General features: G+C 40.3%; 1 protein-coding gene across 1 annotated transcript in view; it reads right to left on the bottom strand.

Annotated features, from left to right (window-relative positions):
* grk4 (G protein-coupled receptor kinase 4) overlaps positions 1-24740 on the bottom strand; it is a 72928-nt gene that overhangs the window by 41499 nt on the left and 6689 nt on the right. Inside the window, exon 2 of the mRNA XM_037689713.1 lies at positions 2505-2600. Within this exon, the coding sequence (XP_037545641.1) occupies positions 2505-2600 (96 nt within the window). The remainder of the gene's footprint in view (positions 1-2504; positions 2601-24740) is intronic.

Below are 24740 nucleotides of genomic sequence, written 5' to 3'. Positions count from 1 at the left end.
ACACACACACACACACACACACACACACACACACACACACACACACAAGCATGCACCTTTAGTCCTTTTATGGAAACCTGTGCAACATTAAAAGTCATAACGAAGACAAATGTGCAAGGTTTCAAATATAAGATGAATCTTTAAGGTTGAATTTAAGACAGTAATGTGAAAGCTGAAAGCATGATTCACATTATGGTTTTCCTGTTTATTTTCACGTATGGTTTTTATTGCAATCTAACTACAATGAAAATGTAAAGGTTTATTCAGCATTCACATTATCACTGACCTGTTCGTTTTTTTGTTAGAACAGTTTTGCAATCCAAGTACTTGTGCATACTTTAGCCTAATGTATCCATTTATATATTAAAGAACTCAGAGGTCATTCAGAAGACGGGTGCTAGCTTGGTTATTGTAACTTTTATACTTTTATAAATATTTAATTTTATTTCAAAATTATTTCCTTGTAAAATCATTTAGATCTCTAAATTTTTCCAAAACAGCTTTTAAAAAAAAAAATCTGCTTCAACATACTGGCTCTGTTTTTTTAATGTTACTTTTAATTTGTAGATTTGGTTCTGCTACTGGCGGCATGGTGGCTCAGTTGGTAGAGCTGTTGCATGTCAGCGAGATGGTCGCAGGTTCAAATCCCGATCGGAGACCTTTCTGGGTGGAGTTTGCATGTTCTCTCTGTGCATGTGTGGGTTTTCTCCTGGTACTCCGGTTTCCTCCCACAGACCAAAAACATGCATGTTAGGCTGATTGGTAACTCTAAATTGTCCCTAGTTGTGAGTGAGAGAGTGAATGGTTGTTTGTCTCGTTTGTCTCCATGTGTCTCTGTAATTGGCTCAAGACCTGTCCAGGGTGTCCCCCGCCTCTTGCAGTGACTGCTGGATATGAGCACCAGTGACCCCCGTGATCCGAAAAGGAAGAAGTGGGTAAACAGAATGGATGGATGAATGGGTTCTGCTACTTTAAACTTTTAACTAGCCTCTTGATATCTTTATGTTTACACTACCCTTCTGCTACTTTTAGCCATTTAACTAAAGTTTTGATGGTTTTAGTTAGCGTTTTGCTGTTTTCCAAGCATTTTATTTTTCTTACCTAGCATTATTGGGGGGGGGGGGGGGGGGTTATTTAGCTAGTATTTTGTTCACTTTAGGTTTTAGCTCATGTTTTTGCCCTTTTTAGCAGGTATTCTGTTTCTTTAACTTTTTAGCTAGTGTTCAGCTTCTTGTGTCTCTCAGTTAGTATTTTGTTCTTTTTAGCTTTTAGCTAATGTTTTGCTCTTTTTACTTTTGCTCCTTTTAGCTAATTTTTGACACATTTGGCTAACATTTTGCTCTTTTTGAGTTTAGCTTGCATTTAGCTCCTTTTAGCATTTAGGTTTGTTAATTTTATGCAGCATTTTGATCTTTTCTGTTTTGAGTTAGCAATCTGCTCCTTTTAACTTTTAGATAGTGTTTTGCTCCTTTTAGCTTTTAATTGACATGCTGTTTCCGTAAACGTTTCACTAGTGTTTTGCTATGTTCAGTTTTGCTTCTTTTAGCTAGCATTTTACAACTGTTGGCTTTAGTTGGTGATATGATCCTTTAACCTTTTAGCTACCATTTTGCTACATTTAGTTTTGCTACTTTTAGCTTGCGCTTTGCTTAATTTAGGCTTTTACAAGAGTTTGGTTTATTTTAGCTCTTAGCTAGTGTTTTGCTAGGGCCCTGCTTATTTTAGCTTTAAGCGTAGTTCCATCTTTATCAAATTCCAGTCATTCAGCTATCATCCACACTGCGTTTGTGCAGAAAATGCACTTTCTCTCGTTAGATTTGTCTGTGGTGCGTCGGGTCGTGCAGTCAAGAAAACAAAGAACATAATCAGTGCTGAGTAAGAGATATCACCAAGGGGAGCATATACATCAACAACCTTTTCACCCGGCCTTCATTTTATCCTTCACTGTCTTTAAAACATATCTCCTTTCACTGTAAAAAGCCTCTGTCTTCCTTTTCGGCTTTTCATTTGCTCCCTGTCCGTACTTCTCCTCTTCTGCCTCTCTCTGAAGTGGCTGAAGGAGTGAAGGAAGGAGAGAGACAGATAGTGGAAGGAGGATGCATGAAAAGAGGGAGGGTATGTGAGCATGTGGGGGAGGGTAGCACTGCAATCTCTGGCAGAGATAGCTGTGACGCACTATTACACACACTTGTGCTGTATGGCATTCAAGAAACTGTGGCAGGTGAGGAGCCCGGGAGTTGGTGGATTTTCCGGGTCACAAGTAAAGCTGGCTGGAAGCGGATTTGATGCATGAACAGAAACGCGTTTAGACTGTGATATTAAGAAGAATAAAAATGTTTCCCATCTTAGACACTCACACACAGACCCAATTTCCTGCCTAACGGGTAGAAACAGGAAGGAAGTCCAATCTGAACTTCCCCCTACAGTCAGACCCGCCCCAACGACACTGCATGGCAAATTATCTTTCTGCCTCACACACACAAACACACACTCCCTATTTGTACCGATAGTGCGGCGAAGCTCCTCACACTGGCTAATGTGCGGGAGTTTAAGCATCTCCTTCCATTTCTTGCTGCGGCCATTCCTCTTTCCTCCTCCACCTGAGAGACACAAAGAGAGATTTATGTCAGATCAATCAAATCACTGCTGCAACACTTATCAGTCTGTTTAACAACATTATCAGATCAGGAGTCAGAAGGCATTCAATCAGTGTGTGTGTGTGTGTGTGACTGAGTGACAGTTTTCACGTGTGTGTCTTGGTGTCACCAGAGGCAGCTGGTTTATGTCACCAGTTGCCTCGCTGCAATATGGCAGGGCATGTGATGAACACTGACAGCTTTGAAGATCAGCAGCGCTCTGTCAAACATTAGCCAAACATAACTATAAACTATCTTACACACGGACCCGCACACAGGTGATGAGTAGTCGACTTGGTGGATCGGTCACCCGGAGCGTTAGGAGTGAAACTTGTATACACAACAGCATTCTTCAAAGGAACTGAGCCGCTCCTAGAAGCAGTGTACGTGTGTGTGTGGGGCGGGGGGTCCGCCAGTGCGACCGTTATGAGACCGTTTGGTGACTAAAAAGTTGTGGAAAACTGCAAGTGACGCGCGTGAACTTTCAGTTGCAGTATCGCTGAACTCAGCTGTATTTTTGAAAAACCGCAGCTCACTGTTGTGTGCACGGCTTGCAAAGCTGCACTCTTGGCCGTTTACATTACTTCCTGCCCAAGTTGGCAGCCGCCTGTGATTTATTCTGCTGGAGTAAACGTTTGAAGTCAAGACAGGCAGATTTGAACCTGTTTTTTAATAATTATTATTTATCACTCATGTGGGTTTTTTTTAATCGTGGACAAGTTTTGCAGTCACAGGAGCGCTCCTGTGCAGGAATCAAAATACAGCTCCGATGCTCTGGCGGCGAAAATTGTCACACTTGCATAAAATGCTAAATTCAACTTAATACAGGTTAATCCCATTGAGCTTCGGGGACTCATTTACAAGAGCGACCTGAATTTTTAACAAAGAGTGATGACAACAGTGGACAACAGTGGACAACAATGACAACAATAGACAATCCTAAAGGATGCGTACTAATTTAATAAAAAAAAAATTACAAGTTAAAATAAAATGTTAATTAAAAGGAAAAGTAGCGAAAAAACAGCTAGATTGTAAGGAGGTGTAGAAAACTAAAAGCAGGAACATGTCTGCATTGGTTTTTGTCATGAACTTAACAGATGTTTAAAACTACTTAAGAGAGGTCAAGGTCGAGAGCTTCAGATCTTTTTGTAAGATATTCCAGGAAACAGGAGCGGAGTAGGAGAAGAAACTTTTGCCAAGTTCAGGCCTCACTGAGGGGACACTGCATGTAATAATGTCCTGAGAGCGCATGCTGTAGCTGCACTCATGCAGTGACATGTAGGAGGAGATGTATGAAGGCAGCAGACCAAGAAGTGATTAAAAGTTGAAAATGTACCAAATACTACCTCGTGCATACTCAGTGTTTTCCCTACCATTATACAAGCGGGGCGCCCCACCCTGTTAACAGAACCGAGAGCCCTGCCTACCGAACTGAACTGTGCTCAACCTCCCCTCCTCGCCCACCCGACAGAACCGATGTAGCGCTAAGCTAGTGGTGCGAAATACAAGCGGACTAGCTAAAATACTAGTGCTGCCTCTTCCCTCACACTGAACCCCCCTTCCCCCACCTCAAAAACTGCCGGTAAAAACAGCACACAGCTCAGCTATGTCTGTGCGCCGGTGCCCATGTCCAGCAATCAAAAAACTAGGAATGCACGATATTGGATTTTTGGCTGATATCCGATATGCCAATATCCATCCATCCATCCATTATCTTTACCCGCTTATTCCATTTTGGGTCACGGGGGTCGCTGGTGCCCATGTCCAGCAATCACTGTGCGAGGGGCAGGGTACACCCTGGACGGGTCGCAAGTCCATCACAGGGCCACAAAGAGACAAACGAGACAAACAAACATTCACTCTCTCACTCACACCTAGGGACAATTTAGAGTTACCAATCAGCCTAACATGCATGTTTTTGGTCTGTGGGAGGAAACCGGAGTACCCGGAGAAAACCCACGCATGCACAGAGAGAACATGCAAACTCCAACCAGAAGGCCCCCAGACCGGGGTTTGAACCGGGGACCTGCTCGCTGAGAGGCAGCAGCTCTACCAGTTGCGCCACCGTGCTGCCCTGTGTGCTAATTTTTTTTTTTCCTTCTCGCACTCCCCACTGAAACCCCATCCTGTGCTTTTCTCTTAATCAGAACTAGTTTCTTACAAGGAATGCAGCGAACATTGTGTGATTGGCCAGAGCTTTGTGGGCGTGTTTAGCCAGCTGATTTTTGAGAGCAGCGTCTGCTGAGGAGCAGCTGGTCGACACTGTTGGAAAAATATAGCCAACATTACAACTGTTCCAGCAAACATGATAAAAAATAGTCAAATAAAACTTGTAAAGATAGTCAAAGAACTCGTAGAAAGAGAAAGCATAGGTGCACGTCAGGAACTTTAGCAGTCTCTTCGTAACAAATTTACAAAATTGCGCTTCTTCTAAATTTACAGCAAAAATATCTTCCTCCTCCATTTACTCCATCAGCTTAAAGTAAGCATCCACTCCTCCAACCATGCTGTCTGTGTTGATTCTGTTTGCATGTGACGTGGGAGGACTTATCAGGAGGTCTACCGCACCGGTTTCTCTTTGAGTACGAATATACCACGCATGCTATAGTAAACAGTAGTTTATCCACTGGCGTGGTGCCAAAAACCTTTAAACATGCTGCTGTCCAGCCTCTCCTGAAAAAAAAATAAACCTTGACCCCTCAGTCGTTTCCAACTTCCGGCCAGTCTCCAAACTCCCATTTGTTTCTAAAATACTGGAGAAAGCAGTTGATTCCCAGTTGAAGTGCTTCCTGGAGGGTCACGCCATCTTAGAGCTATTCCAATCTGGCTTTAAATCTCTCCACAGCACTGAAACTGCCCTACTGAAGGTTTTTAACAACATCTTCAGATCCATAGATACTGGTGATTCTGTGCTGCTTGTCCTATTGGACCTCACAGCCGACTTTGACACCATCGACCATGAGATCCTCATTGCTAGGTTGGAGCAGTGGGTGGGCATCACAGGGTCAGCCCTCAATTGGTTCAGATCTTACCTTGCTGACAGATCCTTTTGTGTCTCCATCAAGGATTTTAGTTCTGCAGTGACAGAGCTTAAATGGGGGGTTCCACAGGGGTCCATCCTGGGTCCCCTCCTATTCTCTCTATACCTGCTGCCACTTGGTGCTACTTTCCAGAAACAACATACCCTTTCACTTCTATGCCGACGACTGTCAAATTTACTTCCCCCTAAGACACAATGGTACATGCTCTATTCAACCTCTGCTCGACTGCCGGGCTGACATCAGGGACTGGATGGCTTTAAACTTCTTAAGTGTCCATGAAAAGATGTCTGAAGTCATGTTGTTCCCTCCCAATGACACAATCACAAACCATTGCATCGACCTTTCCACTCTAACCCTGTCAGAAAAACAAAGAGTCACTAATCTGGGAGTGATAATGGACCCTTCCCTGAAACTGAACAATCATGTAAACATGATTGCTAAATCATGTTTCTTCCAAATGAGGCAGCTGTCTAAACTGAAGTCCATATTGTCCAAAAATAACCTGGAGACAGTAATACATGCATTCATTACATCTAGGCTTGATTACTGCAATTCACTCCTGTTTGGTATCAGTCAGACCTCCATTGCACGACTACAACTGGTCCAGAATGCAGCAGCCCGATTTTTAACCAGTACAGGCAAAAGAGAGCACATTACACCAGTTTTGGCCTCCCTGCACTGGTTACCGGTTCACCTTCAAATCCAGTTCAAAATACTACTGTATGTCCACAAATCGCTGAACAGTTTTCCTCCTAATGACAGAAAACATCAAAGACCACAGCCCTGAATGTCCAGGTCTAACAATGCTAATGATAATTAATAATTAATATTTAAACAGAAAGTTACAACTCTGCATATCTTCATTTAAAAGTTTACTCCAGCATAATAAATCATAAATGTGGAGGTGGCTGCCGAGGTGGATACAAAGCGAGCCAAGGCTGGTATGAATTGGACAGAGGTGGGCAAAGAAATCATGGGCACAGCTTAAGTTTTGATAACAAATGATGATTTTCAAAAGGCTACACAAGTTGCTGGTCACTTGGTTGCAAACATTCAAAATTCAGTGAGACTGCCACTGAAAATCTTATTTTATAGCAGTTTTGACCAACAACATATACCACATTAAGAAACCAAAGTGTCCAAATTTACAAGGCCACAAGTCATAAAAATCTGATAGAAAATGCAGCAATGATCACCTTTTAATAAAACCAAGCCATAAAAGCATGCCCCTATTGGCAATTCTCTCTCAGAGCCCTTATTAAGAACTTTATGCACATTATGCCATACAGACTAAATTAGTCCCTGGCAGGCTAATGGTACAACACTTGAGAACTAAACAAAGAGATGCACAAATATAAAGAACAAACAAAATGAGAACAAAGCATACAAATACACAGTTTTACGGTGGTTTAAGTTCCTTCCTGCACCGTTTAACATAAGGCTTTAAAATTATAACAGGGAAAACTCTCTTAAAGTTGATCGTAAACTATTCCAACTATTTACACCTTTTGACGAACAACACAGCTCGTCCAAATGTCCAACATCTGTGTGGCACTTCACAGCCACCTGTAATGGTGGCTCCTGTACTAATGGCACTTCCAGTCCTCAGTTTCAGTTTAAAGGAAACAGAGTTCAAGCTAAATTAGATCAAATCTTTAAAAATCTTATACGAGAGACAACGGCCAAATTAAACATATTTTACCCCATTTGCTCGCTTTTGAGCTCTAAACCATCCATTTACAGATTCCCACCCAGAGAAACGCAGCGCTTTCAAGCCAATAAAAATTTAGAATTTGGAGGGGCTCGCTGTGAAATAAAAAACACATTCGCAAAACATTCCCACAAAATGGCTGAACAGACCGGATGATCGTTGTGCTGCCTCGGAGCATTCAAAATCACAGATGAAGCCGGCCATGGATCGCAGAGATGCGAGCTTTCAGGAATTAAATGATCTGTGTGGCACCAAAAAAGAAATGGAGCAAAACTCAGCTGGGTTGACGTGGAGCGCAACGCACTAAACGTGTGACGAGTGGCTCCATCGTATCATTTTCAAAACACGATGAACTGATTCAGTTTAGCCATTCTCCTTGTTGCTGAGTGCCATCGTCAATCATCAATCTGTAAATGATGATGACATTTGATGAAGAAGCTAAAACTGAGCTGTTGGAGCTAAATAAACAAAACTTTAGCTAAGAGCTCAATGTGGCAAAATGCCAGCTAAAAGCTAAAATAATAAATGGATAGCTCAAATTTAAAAAGTCTAAAAAAAAAAATGCATAGTCATGATAGCAATGGCTAACTAAAAGCTAAAAGTAGTGAAATGCCAGCTGAAAGCTAAAAGTACTAAAACACTAGCTGTTACAGCACAAAACAATGGCTTGTGCTCCATAGAAGCTGGTTTTAGCAAAACTAACTATAAGTGGTAAAATACTAGTTAAAAGCTAAAAATATGAGAAGGCTAGCTATATGTTAAAAGTTGCAAACAGCAAAAAGCTAAAAACCAAACAAAAAAACAACTAATGATTACTTTAAATCTAAAAGTGGCTAAATGATAGCTAAAACAGCAAAAGGCTAGCTAAAAGTGGCAAAATACCAGCTAAAATTTGCTAAACATTTGCTAAAAATAGCTAAACATTAGATAAAAGTTTTAAAATATGCAATGGTTAGCTAAAAGTTAAAAATAGCTCAAATAAAAAAATAATTAAAAGGTAGTCAAACATCAAAAGCCAGCTAAAGTAAGAGTAAGAGCCAAAAAAAGACTAGTTAAAAGCTAAGTATCCGAAAGCTAGCTTGAAACTAATAGTAGCAAAAGGGTAGCCAAAAACCAAAATTAACAAACTGAAAGCTAAAAGTAGCAAAATGAAAACTAAATTCAACAAAATACTAGCTAAAAGCTAAAAGTAGCATGAGGACAAGAACAGCAAGTATACTGGAACGGACTTCATAGAGAACAATGTTTTTGAAGAAATTAAAAAAGATTTCAACATCTGTTTATAAAGAAAATATTTATGAATAAATAAATACTTTGAAAATTATTAAAAGTTACAAAAACCATTGCACACTTTACATTAACAAGGTGATTTTTTAAATATATATAAATGGGTAAAATAGCACAAAGTATACAGAAGTACGCTAATCTGACAGCACTTTAACTTTTGATAAAAATTCAGAATTTACACAGTGAACGGGACTAATGAGTCCAGAAAACTGTGCTGGTTAAAAACTCGGATACAACACTGATTAAATGCTCTCACTTCGCCGTAGCAGACAGGTTTATTTTTAAGAGGAACATTACTGAAGTCCTGGTAGTAAGCATACTGCTGCTGGGAATGGAAATGTTTTTATTGGCCTGTTTTACTGGGTGTACACACATTAAAAATTATAAAAATTAAAAAAAAAAATCTGCTCTGGTGTAAAAGCTGTCATTTGTGGTGGTTTTGGCACGTCTGGTCTCACTTGTACTGCTCTCTTCAAAGCCGAGTCTTTTGACAAAACTGCGGCCTTTTTCACACTGCAGCTTGAAGCCGGACTTCCTCAGTTCCTGCCATCCTGTTCGCAGGGAGCTGAGGTGTAATGGAAGGAGAGGTCGAAGTTGGTGTACTTCCAACACATCACGGGAAGTAGTAAGAGAGCTGATTCGAGGCATGTTTGTCTAGAGGACAGCGGTCACAAAACACAGCTCCAATCAACGGTTGCGCCTCAGTGTATCCTTGATGGCAGTTTGTCATTAAAAATAACCAATTCAACGTATATCTGCTTTTCTTTTATCACAATCAATTAAACAAGAAACACCTGTTTGTTTGTTTTTTTTTTGTTCCTAAGTAATAATCAGCGAAAACAAAAATTCCACTAGCAGAATGCTTAAAGCAAAAAGCTTCACAATTTGCAACAAAAAAAATTTTCAGGTATGAAGAGCTGTTTAGCTGCAGGTCCTGAGGTCAGTCGGCAATCCCAACAGAAAGAACCCAAAGTTTGTTTGGAGCAGCGTGCTACTCAAAAGTCTCAGTCCAGCTGTTCCGACTCTTTCTGTGTTCACGCCATTAGAAATAAATAAACCAACATCTGAACCATATTAGGGTCCAATCTACGTTTAATAAATGCAACAGCTGTGAACACAGGGTAACAATCACAGATGGCTCCGATTTGAGCAATTTAAAAAGTTGTTAAATTGTGCAACAAAAAAAAATGTACTGAAGGCATGACTAACCGACAGAGCATACGTTTGTTTGTCTTCATATTTTAGTCTAGTAGCAAACACAGATGCCAACGTTTACCATAAAAAAGTAGCTGTGGATTAAAGCCACAATATACAGAATCGACCATCACCGTTTCCTGAGCTTCAGTCATCCTTCGAGCATTAAAATGACAAATTTCCCCAAAATGTGCTGCTATGTTATAGAAACATCAGTGGCAAACCATGACTATAGAGCTAGGCCTTCAGTTAGGATGTAATGTTGTAATCAGGGGTCGATAAAAGCAGCTTCTGGGTGTCCGAGATGTCCCATTTTCTCTCGAACAACCAGATTTTGCCTCCAAAGTGAAATATTAAAGCTTTCCATCGCTGTAACAGATTTCCATCATCTGTAAAAATTAAAGGGGGGTGGGAAAAATGTGTGTTTTGTTGTAGTCTTTGTTAAAGCCATCCAATCTGATGACGATCCAGGGATTAAACTGACGCTGCTTTCAAAAAAAAAAGAGAAGCAGAGCCAGAGTTTGACCCAATCAGAGCAGAGCAGGACGGGTCATACTGGCTGATACACAGCAGGTGTGCACAGTGTTTCCAACTTAGAGATGCAGGCGAGAGCACCCCTCGGTGTTTCTGTTGGATAAATTAATTGCCCTTTCATCATTTCATTTATCAAATAAGCCACGCTGAGGATACGAGAAGATCTTTCAACCCTGTTTTTACTTGCTAGGGGCGCAGAATTGAAAACAGGCTAGCACAGATGTTACATGGAAGCTCCGGTCACAAGGTCTGCCCACAGACAGTATAAAGAATTGTCTATTTATAAACTTATCAGGCAGGTGGGGTCAAAACTACCTCTGCTTTCCATCTTGGAGGCCTTGAAGTTTATCAGGTGCACAGGCTCTGTGCCCCTGCAGGCTCCTCTCTGTTCAGACGAAACAACTCTAACTCACACACATGGTTCTACATTAATTAACATTAGTAAGTGATAACATCCATGACCTTTACCTAAATTTCCCTGGACAGTTTCCTGGACAATTTTCCAAGCAGGAAACCCCACTACCCTAACCAAAGGTGGAGAGGCACCAGAACTGATAATGCTAACTGATAACTAACACTGCTAACAAGACCGCGCCGCTAACAGTATCATGCTGCTAACTGGACCATGTTGCTAAAGTAACCTCACTGCCAACAGAACCACTCTGCTAATAGGACCATGCTGATGTAGATTTATTCCTTTTTCCCATTAGGCATCTTGTTTTTGTACTTATGTTGCATGCTTTGGTATTTGTTGTTAAAAATATTGGTGTTATTTTTGATCAGGACATGTCTTTTATCCTCCACATTAAAAACATTACTAGAACCACCTTTTTCCACTGTATTTGCATAATATCGCTAAAATTAGAAACATCTCATCTAAAAATGATGCCGAAAAACTGATTTGTGCATTTGTCACATCTAGACTGGACTATTGCAATTGTTTATTGTCTGGGTGTCCAAATACTACTTTAAAAAGTCTTCAGTTGATCCACAATGCTGTTGCCAGAGTCAATGGAGTTAGTATGAGAGATCATATCTCTCCAGTTTTAGCTTCTCTCCATTGGTTCTCTGTCAAGTCCAGAATAGAGTTCAAAATCTTACTTCTAACCTACAAAGCTCTCAACAACCCAGCTCCATCTTATATTGGAGACTGTATTGTTCCATATTTTCCTAAGAGTGTGGTTCCTAGAGTTTCCAAAAGCAAAATGGGAGAAAGAACTTTCATTTATCAGGCTCCTCTCTTGTGGAACCAACTTCCAGTTTCTGTCCGTGAGGCTGACACACTGTCCTGTTTTAAGACTGGGCTTAAGACTTTCCTTTTTGATAAATCCTATAGTCAGGGTTAGCTTGTTATGCTGCCATAGGTTTAGACTACTGGAGTACAAATTGGCCTCATTTCTTAAAATGAATTGTTGTTACAATGGAACAGTTTTCATTTCATATTTTTTCTATCTTAACATGTGATCCTCGACCTGCCATTGTGTATCTGTCCCTCTCAAACGCAGCTAGTCGAAGCAGATGGCTGCTCGTCCTGAGTGTGGCTCTGCTAAAGAGTTTCTTCCTCATGACATAGGTTTTCCTTTCCACTGTCGCCTTCATGCTTGCTCAAGATGAGAGTTCTGTGATGGAGTTAAACTCAAAGCAGTCTGCTCCTCAGATAAATAATGTTATTTTATACATATCGGTTTCTGTTCAGTGCCCTGAGATTACTTCTGTTGTGACTTGGTGCTATATAAATAAACTGAATTGAACTGAAGTGAATTAAAACTCTGGCAATAAAAGTGCTGTGTGATATGCATTCCTTCAAAGAATACTAGGTCTTTAAATTAAAGACAGGTAAAATGAAGGACAGAAAGAAACACATCCTGGTTAGAGATTCAGCTAATTTAAATCTTCCAGTATCTTTGTGCGCACACACACTTGTGTTTTCCACATTACTTCATGACACAAAACCCTACCCAAGCTCATGCCTGACATGTAGTTTGACACCAACAGAGAAGGAAATCCTCTGCCCTGAAGTTCATGAGACACCAGCTGTCCTGTCGGTGACATCTGACAGCTTCAACACGAACATGTACAGGGGTGGGGAGGGTCATCATGGTCAAACACCTGCAAAACAACAACCTGACTGACATTTACAGTCAAAAAGTTTGGCATCAAGCCTGTAACTGTAGCTGCTAATATCTAATCCAGCAATATATGTTGTTTTTTAAGCAAACACCTGCATGGAACAAACAAAAGTAAATTTTCTTACACTATTTCCACTTTATTTTACATCTTTGTGCTTTTGGTTTAATGCCATAAGCGGAGATCGCCAACATCTCCAGTTCTTCTCATATTCTGCTCAACCAGTGACGGTTTGATGAGCATCTATTGACACCAACATGAATTCATCTGCAAAACCACACATCACAGTCAAGTTGTGAGCATATTTTGGTTTTAATTAAAAAGCAAAAGAAAGCAACATTAACTCAGGGGTTATTTTTTATGTCTGTGGCCGCTAAAGGAACTAATCTCACTCGTTGGTAATTAATTTTCAGTTTTAAACAAAGCTGATGAGATCTCATCGCTCCTAAATTGTTGAGGGCTGGCATGCTGATGAACCTGTTGTGGAACCGCAGGGTATACGCACATTCAAATGCAGGCATGTAAGCACACAGAAGTGTAATCTCGCTGTAGAGAAAGAAAAACTAAACTACCGGTAAGTAAGAGAACAAACACAATTTTGGCCATTTTGAAGGAGCTACGTCACCAAAAGTGGTCAAAACTATCTTTGGAAAAAAGCATAAAAAAATTCTTAAAGTGACCAAACTTGGAGATAATTCAAATTACATATTTGATAAAAGAAAAAAGGAACTCGGTAACATGCTGCAGAAAATCACACAATACTGACTTTAATAGCAAGTTGTGGAAGAGTAAGTGTGCATGAGCGTATGCTCTTGTGACAGCCAGCTGGGCCACCCCACCCTGTTTAATGTCACTCTGACGTCAAAGCCATGTGTGCAGGCCCTTAATGCAGACAGGATGGAGCGAGTATTTATTTAACTTTGGTTCTCCCCTCTGAGAGAACGAGGCCCTCCATAAACACCGACTTCAGAGCCGTTTCGCTCATTCATAGCTGAGCTGCAGCCAGGGCTGAGATCATTCTCGGGATGGGCCAGCACATGTGCAGCAGCAGCGACGAGGTTTAAAAGTCGTTCGAACAGGCTGATGTGAAAACAAGATTCTCGGCTATGAGGGTGCACATTCCTGTTCAGGAGACGGCAGGGTGATCCTTGTAACACAAAAATAAGATGTGTTGCCAGCGTCTCTGGTTTGCCTCACATCGCCTCCCCGTGTTTCATGTCACTCACCGCTGTCTACAGGCCAACAAAAGCAAACGGCCACAGGAAAGTCTTGATCTTTAAGTTTAAAGCTACTTTGATGGGGTACAAAAATGACAGTTCAACATTTGTTACTGTATAAGAAATGTAAATTCACAAAAGTTCAAGGCAAAAAGTATAAGAAATGACTAATTTCCATCACTTTTGTCTAATTCTTCAGATATTGTTGTTCCTTTGAAGTTCCATGAACATTTTTGGGTGCTTCCTCTGTGTGCAGAAAGCTGACAGGCCGTGTAAATAAAATAAAAATAAAAAACAGGTGTAACGCAGACAACCCGGAGGAAATACTGCATGTACTTCCATGAAGCTCCTGTTTGTTTATCCCTCACTGTCTGCAGTGATTTATTACTCCATTTGTAGATGTACGCTCGTGGTCTCTGCTGTCTCTGCTTTGTCTCCCGCTCTGAGATCAGCGGCTGTTTTTGAACGCTCGTGTTGCGCGAGGAGGCCAAAAACAGTTCAACACCTTTCCAAACATGCTCCAGCCCCAACTCAGGACGGCTCCAACTGACCCGCCTCCTCCGAGTCTATGCAGTTTTACTCTTTGTGAAGGAATGCATGTCACCCGCCACCTTTCATGCCAGAATTTTAATCTAAAGTCTAAAATTTAAATTTTAAGATCATCTAATTGTGAAGAAATGACAGAGTCATAGCTGTTTTCAATCTCTAATGTTCAACCTCATGCGACATTGCTGTATGTCACATTTAAAGTACAGCAGTCCCTCACTTATTGCGGGGGTTACGTTCCAGACACCCTCGCAATAGGTGAAAATTTGCAAAGTAGGGACATTATATTTATTTTAGTATGTATATGTATTTTAAGGCTTTATAAACCCTCCCCACACTCTTGCAATGTTCTTAACAATGTTGTAAACTCTCTAAAAGCTCTAAGAGCACAGCGAAAGAGAGCAGACGGACTGATGCTACGGTTACTGAGACAATCAGCGCCCGGGGGCGGACTGGTCATTGGGAGCACCAGGACATTTCCTGAACCTCGGTTCGGGTTAAGCTTGATTATTCTAAATAAACAATCTAAACCGCTCACTCTGGTATCCGCCTCACTGAAGATCCAACAGCAGTGATGAGGAAAGACAGACCCCGCCCCCTCCTTTCTCTTTCTAAGGCTGTCTGTCACAGCAGAGAAGCAAAACAGGCGGGCGTGCAACCTGTGACAGACATCCTCAGAAAGAGAAAGGAGGGGGCCCTTCGGCGATCACTGAGCAGGTCAGGCCACCGGGAAACAATGTGTACAATCTTACGTTGAAAACCCGCAAAAGGTGAGTCCGAGAAAGTCAAACAGCAAAGTATCGAGGAGCCACTGTATATGTTGTGATTGACTCTCAGCTACTACCACACCAAACTTTAGCTCAGTGTCTATAAAATGTACTGAGCTATAACCAGTTTGTGTTGGCTAATATTGATTAGCTGTGACATAGCTTTTACATACATCATATAAACACTGCACAGCTCTAGTTAAAATAAACATAATAATGTATTTATCATACTAAAATCAATGTGAGAAAAAAGAGAACGGGAAGATGTCGCAGTGAGACTAACTGCTTTAAGACCTGAGAAGTTTGGAAACATATAAAATGCAATCTAGAACGTCACCTTGTTGATCATTTTTCAGTCATATTCAATTTCAAGTACATCTACAGAATCTCAAAAATGTAAAAAAATATATATATATTTTGTGAAAATTAGTGGACACTGTCAAAATTGATTTCAAAACATTAAATGGTTTGATAATAATACAGTAAAATGTTGCTGATGTTTAGGGAATCTTTCGATCAGATATGTCTATAAAAAAAATGTGCATTTAAAATAAAAAGCAGCTGATGAAAAATAATTCACGATTATTTCTTAATAAAATAAATAACTTTACAGTAACTCTCGATAAATGTATATAGCTTGGTGCTTTTTAATGTGTTTCTTGTAACAGAGGAAGTTAGAAGGTTGACCCTCATTCCTAAAAATCCCGCTGGGTTCTAATCGCTCATCTTTTTTGGATAAAATGGAAACTGACCATTAATCTGCATCACTTCTGCTGAAACTCAAATTAAAAGAAAGTCTTTCAAGGGAAGTAGATTACCCAAAGGAGAGTCAATATCATTTGTTCTGTTTTTAGAAATAACGTTTGTTATTGCTTTTTTCCAGGGAATGACAAATCCTTAAAACTCTTGTCCAAAAAACATCATTGTAAAGTCATATGTGCATACAGGTGCATACATATGGACAAGTCAAATTGAAATATATTCAACAAGGCGCTGAAGCTCTAAATGAAGACCCTGAGAAAATATAGTATGAAGATGCTCAAGAAAACGACGATTAAAAAAAACTTAAGGACAAAAAAATGGGGATCAAATGTCTCTCATTCACAGAGATGTTCGTCTTCTCCTCTTGCTTTTCAACACGAGAGAAGTTGCTTCCACCTGATGAACACACGTCACACACTGATACTGAGAATAACTGCAATGCCAGAAAATCCAGTTCACCTGAATTAAAATTTCAATGAAAGCTGAAAGTGACAAGAATTTGCATACTATCACGATACGCTACGAGAAAGGTTTACTCATTTACACAAAAATTATGTAAACGAGTAAACATCAGTCCTGAGTCCACGTTGAAGGAAAAAATGTGAGTTCAGACATCCTGTTAGGTAACATGTTATTTTAATGACAGTAATGTTTAACAGAAACAAAAAAATATATAAAGCTCGTCTCTTTTGTGCCGGCTTTTTATGCCTCACATGCCGGCCTGGTCATATGGACCAGGCTGCTTGTGTTAATCACCCAAAATTATGACTAAATGGCATGACATAAGAAAGAGTCACTCATAGTTTAAGTCCATTGTAAAAGAAGCATGCACACAGCCACAATGGAGCCTGGGCATAATAAATGAATGACCGGCTGCTTTTCCAGTCCCTCTCAGCTACAGTGCATGATTGACTGGTGCGTCTCCCGATAAGGAAAACATTAGCTGTGAGTATCTGCATTGCCTCCTCAAAGCAAAGGCGCAGTGTTTGCATAAGGTAATCTGTGTGTATACCCACGCTAGAACACACAACAGCTGAGCGAGAAGGAAAAGGAAACATGTTCGCTTCTAATCCTCACCTCTCCCCATGTTGCCCTTCTCCATTAAATGTTTTTGTTTGTTTGTTTCGTCATGCCTCTATTAATTCTTTACAGCCAGACTTTCCTCTCTCGCCATATGGCCATGACAGAAAGTGTGGGTCACGCGCAAAGCTGTGAGCGACATTACAACATCAGAGTAAAAACCAGTGCATGGCAACAAACAGGAAAAGGACACTGGTCTCACGAGGTGGAACATACAGTTTATTTCACACACTCAACACGCACACAGTTGACACGTAAACATGCAATCTTGTTCATTCCAGCAGAGTACTGCGGTGTTTTCCAAGTCCCTTTCCTTCCTCTCTCCCTTCTCTCCAAACTCAAGATATTCCATCAAACTGAGCTGAGCTGTGCTTGAAAACTGACCCCGTTTTCACCGAGTCATTGTGGAGAAAAACCTCTGTCCTAATGGGAAAGCTTCCTCTGCAAAACAATATTTTCCCTAAATACAGCACAGTTTCTAGAAATGTTTTCATCCACACAGAAACACAAAAAACGGACCTAAACGTTCTAGTACATATGGCTGGCCGGTGTGCGGCGCTGCAACGCCACCACGACAACACACCAGAAACAGTAAAGAAGATGTGCAGCTCCAAACGGTAAACACAAGAGAAAGATGGAGGACAAATGTATGAGCAAAACCCAAAACCTCTTAGTGATGGTAATGTAGTAGTTACAGTAATGCTGAACTTGTATTTTGGGACATATTGACAAAGTTGCCTCAGTCCAAATACGTGGACAAATTCATGCAGTGTATCCTGCGTGTCAGTCTTTTATAACTATTCCCATTTATTGTTTTTTATGTAAACTTAATGTATATTGTTATATTACATTATGTTAGTTGTTTTTAATTGACAGATCAAAATCATAAAAAACTAGGGATGCACGATATTGGATTTTTGGCTGATATCCGATATGCCAATATGTTAAAACTTATTTGGCCGATAACCGATACAAATACCAATATTTTTCCCCCTAGACCTACTTACAGAGACTACATAGCTTTCTCTGCAGTAGAATTAAAATACTGTATTATTCTGCATGATCTTTGTCAATTTGGCCTGTTACCAAATGCAGATGCCAAAAAGAGGGTGAAAATGATGCAACACTTCAACTTGGATTATGTTTATTGTCAAATTTATTCATGATATTTATTCTCTCTAGCACAATGACAAACTCGAACAGTGCAAATTGTAAATTTTCACAAATCTAAACTCAACCTGTTCACAAGCAACAAGTGAAAAGTGCATAAGTAGTAGTGCATTAATTGATATACTTGACAGTTTCTTAAATTAAAAATTAACTTAAAACAGAAGTCTTTCATATTGGGGAGTTATTTTGATGGAATGGCTGATGTCCGACATTTAGCTTTATCGCTAATATCGGCTGATACCGATACCATGCCGATAATATCGTGCATCCCTCAAAAAACCTTTGCAGCCTTAAGATTATTTTGTGTAATAATAAGGTAGTTTTCTTTTCCGTATTTAAGGTAATGTTATTGTTAATCAATCTTATGTGTTCATTGAAATATGACAGAAGACCAAGGTTCTGCTGCAGTTGAGAAGATCATCAGATTATCTGCAGAACGAACACAAGCATGTAATCGGTCATTACTGTCACGCTTGTGGTCGTATGTTTGAGGTGGGACTAAGACATCACCTTTTTTTTAAAGGGTTGTGTTTAGGCTGTACGCACAACAATGCAACAGTGGCATTTGAGGATTTTTTTTTTTTTAGAGTTTTGAAAAATACTGTTTAAGGACTCTTTAAATGCCATTTCCATGTGGACACGGGTGAAACGATTAAAAAGGAAAACCTTTGCCTATTCACAAATCACCATTCTTGACTGGACAAGGCCTAAAACTTGCTTCAAATTCTGAGGGTCTAAAAGGGGCAAACTGTAAGGTACATCAAATCCTGTTTTTTGAAAGTCACTATCCTGCATGTTTTGGCTGTTTTACCTGCTCTTCAGCATCTCTCTGCAGAAGCCTGCTAATCACTCATTCACTCAAATCAGGTGTGTCGAATCAGAGAAACATTTAAAGCATGTAGGATAGCAGCCCTCGAGGACCAGGACTGGGCACCACTGAATACGTTATCTACAGCTGCCCCTCTGACGAACAGTCTGAGTTCGTTTTCCAGCCAAGCTGAAGAAGCAGAAACACACAACCTCGTGAGCACTGAGCCCTTGAGGGTAGAACACTCAGCACTTATTACACCTCAACGATTATCTTTGATAAGACATCAGGCCATCCTGAAGGCAAGCGTGACATAATTTACCAAGGACAGATACCAAAACTGTGACTGGGAAGGATTTTGAAGGCAAAACTTGTTTTTTCACAAGAAAAATGCACTTTAGTATGCATTGTAAAAACAATTATTTAACATTTTTTCCAGCAACTGGCCCATTATCTTCAGTGAAGAACTACAAGGGCTTCTTCGTGTTTAGTCAGCTTTCCAAGAAACTGCTAATAAGTTACCCCCAGTAGCCGCCCAGCTGTGCACTGCTACCGCGGAAAGCCATGCAGCGAGACCAAGTGTGCAACGCACTGCATCACGCTTTTTGCACAGACCATTTGTGGGTGTAATAAATGTGAAACGAGTCCCACATCAAGGGACAGTCACAAAGCGATGTGTTTTATGAGCCTCAGCTGGAGGAAACACCCCAGAGTGATGACAACAAGTGTTTGCCCAGCGACAACCACAAAACTAATAAAACTACGCCTGCTGACGTCACAGCTGCACACTCATCTGGACGGCTGGCTTAGTCTGCAATTTGAAGGCCCGGGTGAAAGAGAGCGAGAGCACGGAAGAGGTTTTATAACAGCAAAAACAAAGGTGTGTCCACATACACCTGTACTTTTCTTCAATAAACATCAAACCATCGCTTACGTAACTCTGAAAGTTATTGTAGGAGACCTACAGGAAGAAAGTTATGCAAGCTGAGAGAGAGCACTAAGCTAACTACATTCTCTACGCTGCATAAAGACCGTAAAGATCACAACTCAGAAACACTTGTTTTCTTATGAGGAAGTAAAAATTAATAAAAAAAACACGACTGTAAAACTGTAAAATGAGTACATACGATCCCTTCAGACCATTCCAGTTTGTGTTAAAGATGAAAACGCACATGACACCTGATATTCTCACAACACTGCCTGTTGGCACCAACAGCTTTCTAAAGAAACAGATTACAAGTTATCACACTGAAAGGATTGCCATTTTAAACCAGCCTAAAGTGAACTTTCTTCCTTCAGTCTACAACACTTTCGTCGCCATGATGTATCGATAAAGTTAACTGTCGCACGCCAAACAAAAGGTGAAGGCAGATGGTTTTGTTTTAGCTTGTATGTGTCTGTTAACAAAATATCCCACGAACCGCAAAACAAATTTTATTGAAACTTGCAGAAAGAAATCATTGTGTATACATCTACAACTCAAAATGGCTGCCACAACTAAATTACTTTTTTTTTTAAATAGTAATAAGTCGGTGGTTTATACAGATATTGACCTAAGATTTGATGTGGTAGTAGCTGTGACTGATCCCCAACACATATTCTGAGAGTTACCAGATTGAGCCAGACCTTCATCTAAAATTTTACCAACAACTAAATGGTCTTTTAATTTTTGAGAATAGGTGTTTTCCAATTCTGTAGAATATAAATTGCACAATAATAAAACAAAATCACAGGTTTATTGTTTATTACCTTTGTAGTGTGGATCTTTTAAAGACTCATACAGAACGTGTGTACGTTGATAAATATGTATGTAAAATAATAAAATATCTGTATTAACCCTAGAATAATTTCTATATTAAACGGAATAATACAAACAAAGGTTTATTTATGTGCATTACTGGTACATTGGGCAACGTCAATGCAAAGAAAGGCTGATTCTAAATTTTTTGGTCTTACCATACTAATTATAAGACTTGCTTCTATAAAATTTAACCACTCACGTTTAGTCCCCTTATTCTTTTTTGCTTTAGCTAAAAAAGAAAGAAGCCATCAGCAGGCTTAAGAAAAATCTTCAAGCAACTTATGAACTGGTACCAAACCATTCTAGACCCTTGTCGTCCTCCCAATAGGAGAGTTGGGGGTTCGATTCCACCAGCAGTCACATGTTGAAGTGTCCCTGGGCAAGACACTGAACCCCTCATTGCCACCGATGTGTGTCCCATCAGTGTATGAATGTGATTTAAATCACTGAATAGTCTCTACAAAGTCAGATTATATTTGTAGAGATCTAGTAGAGTGCTGCATGAATGTGTGAGGAGGTAAATGAGGGTACAGGTTGTATTGTAAAGTGCTTTGAGTAGCTTGACTAGATAGAAAGTCATTATACAAGTACAGTCCATTTACCATTCACCTTTTATCCAAATGTAAGTTTAAACTGTACGTCCTGATGCATGCTCAATAATACATTCAAAAAAACAAAACAAAGCAAAACAACAAAAAAATGTAGAAACGTTTCGTCTTTCATCCGAAAGACTTCCTCAGTTTGAGGTGCTGTATTCAGCTCAGTCTCGGCAAAATGCAACATCCACCATATGCCCACTCTTGATTTGGTTTATGAAACAAAAGTAGAGGCAACTATAAGAAAAATGTAAAATATCCACAACAGAAGTCAGCTTTCTGTGTCAGTGTGTTCAATTTAAGCCTTGTTAAGATGTCTGAGAGCCAGCTGCCTCAAAGACAGCACACATGATCCTCGGCTTAACTTTGTTTTACTTCCTAATTAAATAGACCGCAGCAAACTCTGCCAGTACAAACAAACACCTTTGTAGTTTATGGCTTGATCTAATAATGCAAACACATTGTTGAGAAGACCTGGTGGTAGCTCAGAAACACTGTAAAACTTTATGCTGCATGTCAAACGGTAAATATAGGGCAAAGAAACACAGAAGAATTGATTTTTCTTCATTATTTTTAATTATTGCTTTATTGCTGACATCGAGGTTGGTATTTGTTTACTTTTGCAGGTATGCAGGGAGAAGACGCGTCTTGGAATTTCCAACGTGCCTTGTAATTTTCTTAATGAGAAAAGTGCTGAAACTGTTGCAAACAAGTTTTCCATCTTATATGATCTGAACATGGCACACCAAGTAAAAAAATGTAACTGGTTGATTTTTTTGTTGTTGTTGTTGTAACAATGCTTCTTAGCTAAAATGTTAATACCATTGGAAAGCCTGTTTGTTTCCCCTCTAAAAAAAAATAGGAAAATGCATCTGTGTGTTGAGCAGCAGAGTTTATGTGAGTTGAGCCTGTGAAAAACTTGGCAAATCTTCTCCAACAATGCCAAACAGCTTATTCAGTTCTGGACTTTTGTTGTAAACCTGTGGTACCTCAGGTGCTAAACTGTGAGCAACCCGCATCTCCACAGTCTGGGGCCAAACTCTATCCTCCAAGATGATGACGCTTGCCCCCACAGAGCGGGGCTTATCAGAGACTACCACCAGTAATTGGGAGTGGAGAGCATGAAAAGGTCTGCCTGAAGTACGGACCTCAACCGTGTTAAACTTTTGGGACCAGCTCCGTTTGCTCCAGAGTGATTAACACAACCACAGTGTCTGAATTGTGACAAGCGTTGGTTGATTGGGATGCCACCCAACAGCGGTGTGTGCACAAGCTGGTGAGCAGCAAGAGGAGGAGGTGCTAGGCTGTTGTGACTGTGTATGGTTCTTCCACCTGCTACTCAGGTCCTTGTTTGTTAACTGAATTGTTAAATTGTCAAAATGTCTTCCTTCTTTAGTCTTCAACAATAAGCAGAATAAGCAGTTTGGTTTTAGGATTTCCATGGGCACAACCCATTTTCCATTTGGCAAAATAAGCATTTTATATGCTGACGATTTTGCAAGTTTTCCCACCTACAAAGAATGAAGAGGTCTGTATTTTTTATTGTAGGTTCACTTCCACTGTGAGACACAATACAAGAAAAAAAAACAATCCTGAAAATCAAATTGTATGATTTTTAAATAAATCATTTGCATTTTATTGCATGAAATAAGTATTTGATCACCTACCAACCAGCAAGAATTCTGTCTCTCTCAGACCTGTCAGTTTTTTCTTTAAGAAGACCTCCTATTCTGCACCATTACCTGTATTAACTGCACCTGTTTGAACTCGTTACCTGTATAAGGCACCTGTTCACACACTCAATCACTCACACTCCAACCTCTCCACCATGGCCAAGACCAAAGAGCTGTCTAAGGACACCAGGAACTAAACTGTTGACCTGCACAAGGCTGGGGTGGGCTACAGGACAATAGGCAAGCAGCTTGGTGAGAAGGCAACAACTGTTGGTGCAATTATTATAAAATGGAAGAAACACAAGATGACGGTCAATCATCCTTGGTCTGGGGCTCCATGAATGATCTCGCCTCATGGGGTAAGGATGATTCTGAGAAAGGTCAGGAATCAACCCAGAACTTCACAGGAGGACCTGATTAACGACCTGAAGAAGAGCTGGGACCACTGTCTCAAAGAGGACCTACACCATCATGGCTTAAGATCCTGCAGGGCATGCAAGGTCCCCCTGCTCACATCAGCACATGTCTAGGCCCGTGTAAAGTTCACCACAGACCATCTGGATGATCCAGAGGAGGCATGGGATGGTCATGTGGTCAGATGAGACCAAAAGAGAGCTTTTTGGTATCAACTCCACTCACCATGTTTGGAGGAAGAAGAAGGTTGAGTACAACCGCAAAAACACCATTCCAACCGTGAAGCATGGAGGTGGAAACATCATGCTTTGGGGGTGATTTCTGCAAAGAGGACAGGATGACTGCACCGTATTGAAGAGGATGGATGGATGGGGTCATGTATCACAAGATTTTGGCCAACAACCTCCTTCCCTCTGTAAGAGCAATGAAGATGGGTCGTGGCTGGGTCTCCCAGCATGACAATGACCTGAAACATCAGACAAGGCAACTAGGGAGTGGCTCCGAATGCAGCATTTCAAGGTCCTGGAGTGGCCTAGCCAGTCTCCAGACCTGAACCCAATAGACTGTGGAGAGAGTTGAAACTCAAATGTTGCACAGCAACTGCGTTAAAACCTGAATCTGGAGATCTGGAAGGAGTGGCAAAATCCCTGCTGCAATGTGTCCAAACATGGTCAAGAACTACAGGAAACGTCTGCCCTCTGTAACTGCAAACAAAGGTTTCTGTACCAATTAAGTTCTGTTTTTTTTTTCTATTGTATCAAATACTTAGTTCATGCAATAAAATGCAAATGATTTATTTAAAAATCATACAATGTGATTTTCTGATTTTTTTTTTCTTACATTCTGTCTTTAGTAGTTGAAGTGTACCTACGTTAAAATAAGACCTCTCCATTCTTTGTAGGTGGGAGAACTTGCAAAATTGGCTGAATATAAAATACTTATTTTCCCCACTGTACACCACTCTGCAGCTCAGCCTACAAATGCATTCTAACTAATGTGGCACCATTTGAGGAGAATTAAACAGACTTTCCAACAGTATATGATTTACTGTCAAGAAGCATTGTTACAAATAACACAAATGTTCTTACTTTTGTACATTTTTATTAAACTGATTTACAAAAGGTTCCTGCAAGGTGGTAATTAAGCAATTCTGACACAATAAATTTAACATGGGCACAACTGTTTCACAAATTCAGAGTAAACAAAACATTTTTCAACTCACTTTACATGACCATCTGCTGCAGTACGACTCTTTGACAGGGTACTCTGCCAACTAATGCGCTACAACGTGTCGTAAACACTGAAACCTGCAGGACAAACTATGACGACTTGGTTTTGAAATGATCGAGAGTGTTTTAAGAGCTCTGCAGTTTAGT

Source organism: Nematolebias whitei, chromosome 16 (assembly GCF_014905685.2).
Source record: "Nematolebias whitei isolate Nwh7 chromosome 16, NemWhi1, whole genome shotgun sequence".
NCBI classification, from domain to species: domain Eukaryota; kingdom Metazoa; phylum Chordata; class Actinopteri; order Cyprinodontiformes; family Rivulidae; genus Nematolebias; species Nematolebias whitei.
This window is presented reverse-complemented; position numbering and strand designations above follow the sequence as displayed.